The sequence below is a fragment of the Pithys albifrons genome, chromosome 20 (assembly GCF_047495875.1).
Source record: "Pithys albifrons albifrons isolate INPA30051 chromosome 20, PitAlb_v1, whole genome shotgun sequence".
NCBI classification, from domain to species: domain Eukaryota; kingdom Metazoa; phylum Chordata; class Aves; order Passeriformes; family Thamnophilidae; genus Pithys; species Pithys albifrons.
The window spans coordinates 9,108,439-9,120,624 of NC_092477.1; the positions used below are offsets into that span (position 1 = coordinate 9,108,439).

Consider the following 12,186-nt stretch of genomic DNA (forward strand, 5'->3'; position numbering starts at 1 on the left):
GCAGCTGTATAGTACTTAATGGAATGAAATTAAATCAGCACATAACTACAGCCAAAAAAAAAGCATTGATTTGGCATAACAAAACAAAGAAGATTACTGCAGAAAACCCAGTTGTCAGATATATCAACATATTAAGAGATTAAAATGTTAAAAATAATTGTATTTCTGACAATGCACAAAACTGCAAAGCCTGTCTTCTGTATCTGTGGTATCTAAACAGGTTACAAAGCACCTGAAAGGTTCCAAAGTTAACACGACAGACAACCCAAGTGAACAGCACTGAAAACAAAGCAGAGACATAAAGCAAATTAAGAGCATCTCATTTAAAAATTTACCTCTTCTACTGAAATAAAACGTTCAACTGGATTACTCCTTTTTCTCTCTTTTTTGGAGCAGAGTTTATAAGGTATCTTTGACTACAAACAGCAAGAGGACCAATGTTGTATCCCTGGTATGTTGTTGGGTTTGATCTCATTGGAGTTTTCTAATAAAGGCCTCATGAATCAAAACTGTGCTGTGGATTTTTTTTCTTTCCAGTTGTATTATACTGAGTACTAAACAGTAAATACCACATAACTGAGACAGACAGATTGTCATTACATTTAACAGCAGATTGCCTTCCCCCATATTTAAACCAAACACAAAGAAAGCAGCAGGATGAAGGCACAGCCCCATCCCTGCTCTGTGCCTGGAACAGCTGGGCACGGAGCTCTGGGACACTTGGCACTGCTCCTGAAGTGACCCTTCCTGTGAACTCTGTGCTGGTGAGACCACACCTTGAGTGTTGTGTTCAGTTCTGGGCCCCTCAGTTCAGGAAAGAGATTGAGGGGCTGGAGCGGGGCCAGAGAAGAGCAACGAGGCTGGAGAAGGGACTGGATGTGGCACTGAGTGTCCTCTTAAACACCTCCAGGGACAGAGAATCCACCACGTCTTGATCCAACCCCACTGTGATCACCAGCCCAGGGCACAGATCAACCCCTTGGATCAAGGGTTGGATTTGATGATCTCAGAGGTCTCTTCCAACCCAACTGAGAAGAGAAGAACAACGAGGCTGGAGAAGGGACTGGAGCACAAGTGGTGTGGGGAGAGGCTGAGGGAGCTGGGGGTGTTCAGCCTGGAGAAGAGGAGGCTCAGAGGTGACCTCAGCACTGTCTAGAACTGCCTGAAGGGAAGTTCTGGCCAGGTGGGGGTTGGTCTCTTCTCCCAGGCACTCAGCAATAGGACAAGGGGGCACGATGGGCTCAAGCTCTGCCAGGGGAAATTGAAGTTGGAGATCAGAAAAAAATTCTTTGCAGAGAGAGTGCTCAGGCATTGGAATGGGCTGCCCAGAGAGGGGGTGGATTCCCCATCCCTGGAGGTTTTTAACCTGAGATTGGCCGTGGCACTGAGTGCCATGATCTGGTAAAGGGACTGGAGTTGGACCAAGGGTTGGACTTGATGATCTCAGAGATCTTTTCCAACCCAACCGATTCTATGATTCCATGATGTGGGCCACAATTTCTGAGCTTTCTGTTGTGGGAAACACTGCTGAGAAGAAAATTAAGAAACTGGGATTAGAGAATTAAAAAACTTTCCTCCCATGCTCTAAGAGCCAACTTTAATACTTATTACTGTATTTCAGAGAACCAGAATTGCCCAACAGTCTTCACTAAAACAACCCTTTCTCTAACAGGGTCAGGTTTCTTTTCTGTAAAACAACCTGTCTAAAAGCAACTGGTGTCATCTCTGCTTGGTAAGCAGCAGGGAAAATTGAAGAAAAATCCCAAACAAACCACACATGGCTGTATCATAACTTGAAACAATCATCTTTTCAATAGCTGCTGAAATTCATTAGGATCTGAATTCCTCAGCATTTATTGTGCTGTAACAAAGCTGTCAAAATACTGGTGTCCTGTTTGCTCATTATTCTCTATTATATTCTACATGTGTTGATACTTCACTTGAGGATGTTGCTGTTCTCTGAAGCAGAGCTGTAGGTGGCAGTTTGGATATTCTGCAGTTTTCCTTTAAAGAAACTAAATACTACATATACACTATTTGTATTCCTGTGAAAAATTCCACAGCAGCACAGACTGTCCAACCATATAATCACACCAACCCCCTCCAGCACCACTCTTAGTTATTTAACAAGCTGATGCAGTACAATATAGAAGGTATTGAAGGTATTTTCTATTTAGTTGGACCAGGTGAAATGGGACAGATTGGGTATCAAAAGCTCATGCACATAACCCCTGAATCCAGGGAGCAGAGTGGCAGCCAGGGATAGATGCAATGTCAGTGTAAGGCAGTACCCTGGAACTGCCTCTGAAGCAGCTCCACAAACCAGCTGTGCAACAGCTGTTCAGCAATTTACTAAAAATAAAAGGAAAACAGCACAATGGTGAGATCCAAACTGTGCACAAGGCACCACACACTGAAATTAATGTTCCATCGATGTGGTACATGGCTGCAAAGTAATTAAACTTATTCTTGTAAATAGTATTGCCTTAAAGCACTGATTTTGAATCTTTTTTTCTTCATATAAAAAGGGATTAACTTGTGGAGCAAAAGGGTCACATGTCTCAGCAACACGTTCTTTTACAGTTCCTGTTGCACTGTCTGGCTAAAACCAAGGCAAAGGAATTCCGTGAGAAACTTAAACACGAACAGGGATCTGCAATGAGCTCCCAGTATTGAAAGTTATTGGAAACTGAGCTCTTCCTTATTAATACAATTCCCCATCATGTACCAAAAGATATCTCCATGTTCCAGAATGCAAACAGAGTTTTAATCTTTAATTATATTCTCAACCTCGGCTCTTCTGGAGAGGAGTACAGGCGTGGGCCTGAGGATTATTGTTTTATTACATTATCATCTCATGGTATTTAATGAATATTGATACTTAATGCAGCTTTGCAGGATTGGGAAGGAAGAGTTTCAGGACTGCACGAAGAACTTCTGATGACTTTTCTCTAACGGGAACATTCAGCCACACTTGGCTCTTCTCTTGAACACCTCGGGAAGAGGCTCAGAGGTTGGAGTCCAGCCCATAATGCTGAATTATTGCCATAGCAACACTCAGATGTTTAATATCAATAATCCCACTGCCCACAGCCTATTTCTGGCTAAAACTGGGGCACCAGATCCATCAAGGCATCTCAGAATGTTTGGGTTGGAAAGGATTTTCCACCACCTTCCACCAGTCCAGGCTGCTCCAAGCCCTGCCCAACACTTGGTTTCAAAGTGTGAATGCCCAGCTGAGATTTCAGAGCTCTAACACAGCAAGGGCAGACTAAATAAGCATATTTTAAACAACTTCTCTTAAAAAAAAAAACCCACTTATGAACATTTACTGCCTTAAACACTCTTGGTTTTGCCATTACCTTTAGAATATCCTGCCTTTCTTTCAGAATGAAAATCCCAGAACCTAGGAAGCAATTAGATGTTGACTATAAAACAAGATGCTGGAAAAAAAAAGTCTTCCTCCAAAAAAACTCTTGGCAAAGGAGTCATCAGGATTTTTCCTTAATGCAAAAATCAGAAATTATACAAGTTATGTTCCAAATAATTTCTTCTGGCAGATCTGATGGCTGGTTGTATAGTTTATAAATATATAAATGTATATATATACACACACATACCTTTGAGTTAACTGCTAAAAACAGCAACAGAATCGACAGTACATAATTCTATGTACACAAACAAAACAGAATCTGACAGTGCTACTTATATGACAGAAGCATTAAATTGACAGGGAATTAATGCTATGACAGAACAGCACTTTGACTATGTTGGTATTGAATCAAGCTACAATAAACACAGAGCCTGGGATATCTGCACATTTAATTTCCAAATCCAGACAAGCTGAGCCAGTAAACAAACTTTATTTAAGGAGACCACTCATTAAAGAGCATCTTTATCTAATGTCATTCCAAAGGAGGGGGAGAGTAATATATTCAAAAGAAGTCTCTAATCTTGTCTAGAAGAAGAACCCAAATGGATTCTGAGGTGTAGAGAGCACATTAGAGACCTCCTCCATCTCCCCCAGAACAAGTGGCTGCAAACCCCTGGCTGTCCAGAGTCTGTATCCTCCAGTCCTTATGATCTCCTAAAAGAAAAAAGTTATCTTCACACAGGTTTTTTTGTGGCTCATTTATCTAGAACAATATCATGGGCAGCACTGGCCTTTTTTTTTTTTAATAAAGGAAAAGTAATTTTGCTGGTGTGCTCCCAGCAATACAGTACAAATTCACTGAGGTTTTTACTCAATCTATTACAATGTTTTCACTGTCAGGTTGTGGCATCCATCAGACCACAAGAGATTTACAAGACAAGTTGAAGAGCTTTAAAACAAAAAAATTGGATTCTGTTTTACTCAAACCTCTCTGTTCACTGAGCCTCAAGTTGTCAAACAAGAACTGGACTTCCACTTGTTTATTGTTTATAGTGTGCTTATTTTTCCAAAACCACAAAGTGACAACAAATGACCCTAAAAGGCTCCATAAAGGGCAAGAGTCTCAGTACCTTTCGTGGTGATCAAGTTCTTCTTCTGGCAATTTTCTTCCAGACAGAGAAGACAGATGATTCATCTGGGATCACAGAGAAGGCCCCACACAACTGAGCTATCAAAGTCACAGCATTTCCACCCGAGACCCCTAAAAATCCCCATTAAAACTTACAGACCCTCTTGTGTGGGACAATGAACTCCACTGCCAGAACAGTCAACATCCTGTGCTTCCTCTTTTCCTTCTTCTTCCTCACCTCACAGTGACTCACTGCTGTCATTTCCCAGCTGGACAGTGACATACCAGAGTCTGTTGGGATCCCAGGAGGGGGTTCCACTGTCAGAAACCATCTGTGGGCAACCCCTGGGAGCATTTTGTTCCCTTAGAGAACTCCCTGGGGCTGGGAATTCACTTTGGAGATGTGATGCCAAGCAAAATAATACAAGATTAATTAACTACATCAATTACTGCGTTTCCAGAGGAAAGAAAAAACTAAGCTGTCATTTCTTATTGTCTTTATTGATTTCAAACCAGGGGCAGCCACCCTGGTTTTCACAAGGGCTGCAGGAACACTTCCCTAGTCCCTGGGAAGGAGCTGACAGCTTTCAGCACTTCAGCAAACACTGCTCTGAGATTCCTCAACAGAAGGGAGGCACCAGCAGCCAGATGAGAAGCATGTGAGGGAACGCATCCATTAACACGTACAGGGAGATGGGTTGTTAATAGGAGGCAGAGGGAGGGACGGAGCAGGCACAGAAAGCAGCCAGCAGTTAGTCATTTTCTCACACAGATCATTTGGCTGGAGATGAGACACACATCAATCCAGCCTTCCTTTCTGCACTTTCAGAGCCAGTGGAAACCACTACGGAAAAGCAAAACCCAACAGCAAAAGGGCCTCTCTTCAAAACTGCTCAGCACCCTGAGGAGCCCTCGGATCACGGAAACAGCGAGAAAATGTGAATTTTCCTGGTAGTGGTTGCAAAGCACAAAGACCTGTATTTAAAACAACCTTTTTGATGCAAAATTGCTGCTGCTGTTTCAGGTGAAAAAACTGGAGCTTCTCACCTCCAAACCAGAGCACATCACGAGACACCCAGAGGCTGGTGAGGGACAAAGGGCTGAGGGTTCACCAAGAATCAGCTCTGCCAGTAGTAAAAAGTAAAACCCTTTCTACAGCTCCTTCTGTGAGAATAAATACAGGAAGAGATGGCAGAGCTTCTAAGACAGATTGAGAGGGTTTGGGGTTCAGTTTGTTCCTTTGTTTATTTTCTAAAAAAGGCATTTTGGAAAGGAAAGAAGAAAAAGAGAGCAGAGAAAGAGACTGAGGGCTCAAGAGAACAGTGAATTGACACAAAACGATTCTTGTGCTCTGTTATCACCCTCATGAGAACAAACACCATTTGGGTATGTTTAGTTTGTGGAATATAACTTGAAGTCTGACCACAGCAGTAAAGATCAAAGGTAATTGCTCAGCTTGCACCGTTGCCATTAAGAAGGTAATGCAATAACCAAAGTTACTCATGCAGCTTCTTCAAGGAACAGGAACATAAATAAATAAGCAGATTAGTAACATGCTCTCTAATGCTCCCTTTAACTCAAATGAAGACATGTTTATTATCAAACTATCCATGTGCAAAATCTGCAGTAAATTAAAACAGGTTTTAGAAGATTCTTTGCCCAAATCATCACCTGTGATACCTCATGGGCAAGTGTTTCCTGCATCCCTTTGCTGGCAGAAAGGAATGACTGCAGTGTTGCTCTTTGCTCCACTCTGCTCTCCTAAAATGACATTTTGGCACACAGCTGGTTTTAACTACTCATTATTTAACTCCAGATAATACAGTTGCTCTGAACAACATTTAATAAACACTTGACTCAGTGTTACTCAGCCAAAGACTTGCCACTGAACTTAATTTTAATAGCACACATCAAAGCAAAAACAGACCGAGAACAGTTACCCCTTTCTTGATGAATTAAAAAAGCTAAAAAAAACCCCCAGTCCTTGAATTGCCATGGGAATATTAGTATGCAGGATGCCCTTTCAAGGAGATCTGTAGTTTTGCACCTGGATGTTTTCCTCTTTTGCATTTTATAAAGAATGATGAGGGGGGGAATCACAGTATGATTCATCATTATTTGCATGAAACTACAGCAAAATCAAGATATTAAAATCCATTTGTCACACTTCTATTTTTTTAAAAGACTTCTCATAAGCCTATTTTCATAAGTCTTTTCATAATCTGCTTCTGCTCTGTGTTGGAGACAAGATATTGAGCTCAACAGGTATTTGATTAGACTTAATATAACTATTATTCTCTTAAGACACACCAAGATAGCAAACAAGAACAAATATGGAACGGGCAAAGAGAAGCCAGAGAGGAGGAAACCAGTGACAGATAAAGGACCAGCTCAGCAGAAACACATTTTCCCTGTAAATAATGCTGGAAGTGCTCATAAGATACTGAAACATAATTCAGCTACTGGCTGGAGTTTAGCAACCACACTAAAATTTCCTTCCATCTGCAAATTCAAGGAAAATGCACCACTGAAGGAAAACCCACCTGCAGATAAAAAGACATACAATATTTTTAAATATGTATATTATGCATCTTGCATTAAGATTTATACAGCTGCAGCTGTTTGAGAACATGTTTTTCTATGCAAAATAGAAGCCAGCTTTTTCTCTCTATAAAAATATATTTCTAGTAACTAGAGAAGTCGTGATTTTAAAAAAAAACCAAACAAAACACCAACATATTTTAAGAATTTCTGAAAAAATCAGTATCACAGAACTCCAGTTTACAGACTTCTTGGAGAAGTTCATCTGAAGCTCTGGATACTCCAGCAGAGGAAGAAAACTACTTAGTCAGTTTTGTCACAATATAGGATTGGGTTGGAAAAGACACCCGAGATCATCAAGCCCAAACCTTGGTCCAACTCCAGTCCCTTTACCAGATCATGGCACTCAGTGCCACGGCCAAGCTCACCTTAAAAACCTCCAGGGATGGGGAATCCACCCCCTCTCTGGGCAGCCCATTCCAATGCCTGAGCACTCTCTCTGCAAAGATTTTTTTCCTGCTATCCAACTTCAATTTATATACCCACAGTTCTTCCACACCTGGGAGAGGAACAACATCTGGTTTTCAAACTTCTGCTAAGCCTCCCTTCTAACTCCTCTCCTTTGTCTGATGTATCGATAAAACAATAGAACATTTTATGGATTCTTGAATTACCAGCACTTTAAAGTTAATACACAAGGGCAAGGCTCTATTGACTCTGATTTTTTCCTCAAGAAACCCTCTAAATGTTGGTCTGTGGGCTCTGGTGACAACAGGGACTTTTATTATTGCAACTGTAAGGTTGTTGATAGCACAGTGTTTATACATCAGTGACTCAAAGCAGGCAGTTTTCACCAACTACAAGGATGCTCAGGACAATGAACAATTGCTTAGCACTTCATTTTCTACATAATAATCATTTCCTTACATGTAACTAAATATTTTAGGCAGTTTAATAATTTATAAACTTAGCTGTGGGCACCTCTGTGTTTCTGGCATCAGCACACAGGCTGCCTAAAAGTGTTGATACTCTGTCCTCAAACAGTTTCTAAGTGTCCTCATAATTGCTTGTCACCTGTGAGAGAGGTGCAGAATTAACATATGGTGAACAGATGGACTCAGAACAGACGTTTGCCGAGAAAGAGCTCACACCAAAGACTTTTGGCTTCAGTCTTTCAGGACCTTCAGAAAAGTCCTACTTGAAGCTCCAAGTCATACTAATCAGGGCAACATCATTCCTCAATGACACCCTCATGTTGCAGAAACTTTCATGACCTGCTACAAAGAAGAATACTTGCAACTTTTCTGTCCTGAGCAGAAGCAGGACAAGGGGGCACGATGGGCTCAAGCTCTGCCAGGGGAAATTGAAGTTGGAGATCAGAAAAATATTCTTTCCAGAGAGAGTGCTCAGGCATTGGAATGGGCTGCCCAGAGAGGGAGTGGATTCCCCATCCCTGGAGGTTTTTCACTGAGCTTGGCCGTGGCACTGAGTGCTATGATCTGGTAAAGGGACTGGAGTTGGACCAAGGGTTTGACTTGATGATCTCTGAGGTCTTTTCCAACCCAACTGATTCTATGATTCTATGAAAATATTGGTCCCACAGGGCACCCACCCATCCAGCAAGAACAATCTGTACTGTGTGAAACAAGAACCAAGCACAACGGTGCTGTTATGATGATTAAAAACACAACAAAACAAACCAAAACAATAAAAAGTTTAAAAGAAACAATGTGCCTCCCACCATGGAAATTCCTCCAGATATTCCATTACTTACTGAGGAGGCAGGACAAGAGTTGTTGGCTGTGCTTTCGGTCTGCGCTTCGCAGAGACTCCCATCTGGTTGGCCGAGCGTTTCAGGGACTGCTGATTCAAGAGGCCAGATGCCAGCCCAGCGTGGTACTGCAGCTGGAGGGGAAAACAGAGAGATCAGATCACACACCACTGCAGCACTCTGTCTGTGTCAGCCCTCTGCCACCTGTACCACCTCACTCAAACCACAGCCCGCCAGTCAGTCAGTGTGTGGGGTGTCAGATACACTGTCTGGATGGAACATGACAGGGCCAATGCACATGGAAAAAGTCTGCTCTGAAATGGGCATCAGGAGGACGTTATGCATTAGGGCAAGAGAGAGGATGAATCAAAGACTTCCTCCCAAGTCTAACTCTCCTGAAACTTGGGTTTGTTTTTTAATGCAGAGACAGTTTCTCCTCTCAAGGGACCAAGCATTCTTACTTTTAGGGAGATGAGAGGAAGACAGAGGCAACTCTTTCACTGTACAAACCAGCTTTTCAGAAATAACACTCATCTTTTTCTTCTTAAACATAAAAACACAAAACATTCTCAAAGAACCTTCTACCACAGTAAATAAAATTCTTGCCTTTAAAATACCTGCTCACACATCTCTGTAGCACTGCAGAAAAATTCACATTCAGTAGTTTTCTCCTCTAAACTTTTCTTTTCCTTGTCAAAAAAAGACAAATTTGTGAAGGACACCAACATGAATCTGCAAGATTTTTGAGTGCTCTCCTACAGCTCTCAGAGTGAAGAGCAGCCACAGGGCTGTGCCTGCCCTGGAACCAGCTCCAAGTGCAACAAGTCACAGTTCCCCTCCAAACACCTCCAATTACATTCTTACTTCCCCATATTTAAAGCAGAAGGTTCAGTGTCACACATACACAATTTCCTTCATCATTCCAATGCCTTCATCTACATGTTTATTATATTGTCTAAAGATTTGACCTGAAAAAGGTGAACCATTTCACATGTTAACACCTCTAACCCCATGGTCTGCACTCAAAAATTATAACTTAAAAATGTTCAGAAAATCGAGTGGTCTTAGGCCAAGCTGTTCTGCAGGGACTGACTGAAAGGAGGGAAACAAGGCCTGGAAGGGATCCACTTGAAAATGGCTCTGAAAAAGAGGAAAGGGATCCTGGGAGCCAGTCTGACCCAAATGTCAATGCTCAGCACATCCACAAGGATTTCCAACAGGCTCCTGACTGACTTGGCTGCTTTGCCACGTGGCCTCAGCCATGGCTCAGCACAAAGACACATGGGATTCCTAATGGGAAGAGAACCCTGCTTGGGAAGGGAAGGGAAGGAGGGGATCCTGCTGCCCAACCAATGAATTTTGCTCAGATTTGTTTTTCTCTGACAGTTTTCTGAAATGAAAAAAAATCAATGAGAGCGACGGAGGCTCCGTGTTTGAAAGGTGATGTTTCAGTGTCAGGGGCTTAGTGTTCAATCTCCACCACCTGGATTTGCAGGGAGTGGAATCTGCAGGGAATTAAAGGGAAAGGCAGCTCTGGCAGAAGCCCCCCTGGATTCCAGAATATGCTTTTCCCTTTTCCTCTTGCATCTCACTCCAGCAGTCCTCCCTCAGCACTCAGTGCTGGTGACACTGATGGTCCCTGTGCACAATGACACCGACAGGTATTTCAGGAAAATGACACCTTTTGGACATTTGCTCAGAGGTGGAGTTAATCACCTGTGTTAATCAGACATGGGTTTCGAAGGAAATCTTTTAAAAACATTTTATAACCTCCCAGTCTGACACTCAGACCAATAAAAGGAATTAGAAAGAAATACACTCTAAAAAACAATTCTGTCCTTCAAGGCTGACTCCCAGTGATTGAGGTATTTTTATTAATTATAAGTATTTCTTCATAACCTTTCTCCTAGGAATGCAGATCCAACTGTCAAAATCTGTAAGGGCGATTAAATATTTACCAAACCATCTTTATAATGGGAGAAAAGGTCAAAGTTAATAAAACTGACAGGCAGATTCTGTCCAACTTGATTTATGCATTATTGAAGTATCACATCCTGCCCCACACAGGATGCTCTCCTGGTTGGGGATGGAGGGTGTTAACAGGATGGGTTGGGACACTGTTTCTTAATCATTTGTTCCGAGGAACAGAAACAAGACTGAAAACAGTGCCAAGGGGGCACGATGGGCTCAAGCTCTGCCAGGGGAAATTGAAGTTGGAGATCAGAAAAAAATGCTTTACACAGAGAGTGCTCAGGCATTGGAATGGGCTGCCCAGAGAGGGGGTGGATTCCCCATCCCTGACGGTTTTGAAACTGAGACTGGTCGTGGCGCTGAGTGCCATGATCTGGTAAAGGGACTGGAGTTGGACCAAGGGTTGGACTTGATGATCTCGGAGGTCTTTTCCATCCCGATCCATTCTATGATTCAAAGCAGGACCACAAGCATTAAAATTACAGCCAGGAGACTCCTCAGTCTGATGGATAACACAAGTGCCATTCAGCTCCTTTTTACTCTTGCAAGACAAACACTTTGGTCTGTCAGCACTGGCCATGAGAGAAAATCTTTGCTAAAAACACACCAATCTCTCCCTGATTTTTGCTACTAATAAGAGAATTTCTGAGCACATTCTGTCCACCTTAGGGAGGGAAGGCAGGTGAATGTCCTGTGGGTGCTGAAAGGCTCATGCAGGGGAGCTGAGCTGAGCCCACACACAGGACACAAACACCTTGAGGCTTCACAGAATGGCAAACAGGAGCTTCATCCATAAAATATGGTAAATACTCACTCAAATGAGTATTGGTGCAGCACAAGAAGAACTGCAAATCATTCCTTTATCAGCTGCAAAGGGATCCCCCATCATACAAGCCTTTATTACATGTCTTTCAGCTTTGGGGAATTCCAGGTGGTTCATGTGCCTTTACTGCCTAATGAAATATTCCTCCACACAATTTCAATAAGATGGATCTTTTTCCCCCAATACGTGCAGATGAAACAGAAAATCCATTTCAGAAAACCAAGAAATCAAAGACAACGACAACAAAAATCAATTTACAACATTTAGCAGCCAGGATTTACCCCAGTGCCAACTTGCACAGTTTCATGATGAGTCTCATGATAGCTGATATTTTTCTTAAAAGTGCAGTTCCAAGGAGATGTGTGAATTCTACATTTTAAAATCAAAAGTGACTAGTTCTCAAGGATGTAGGAAAAGTACTGGAAATGACACTTCACTATATACAAAAGCTTTACAGGAAGGTAAATAAAAACAGAACTTGGATTACTTTTAAAATTTTCTTAAGGTTCATTATATTTCTATGTAAATGGCCTGTATTTCTAGGAGGAAATATTATCACTAATGTTTTACAGGTACCA

General features: G+C 42.0%; 1 protein-coding gene across 1 annotated transcript in view; it reads right to left on the minus strand.

Annotated features, from left to right (window-relative positions):
* MED27 (mediator complex subunit 27) overlaps positions 1-12,186 on the minus strand; it is an 88,005-nt gene that overhangs the window by 44,502 nt on the left and 31,317 nt on the right. Inside the window, exon 3 of the mRNA XM_071574226.1 lies at positions 8,818-8,948. Coding sequence (XP_071430327.1) covers positions 8,818-8,948 — 131 coding nt within the window. The remainder of the gene's footprint in view (positions 1-8,817; positions 8,949-12,186) is intronic.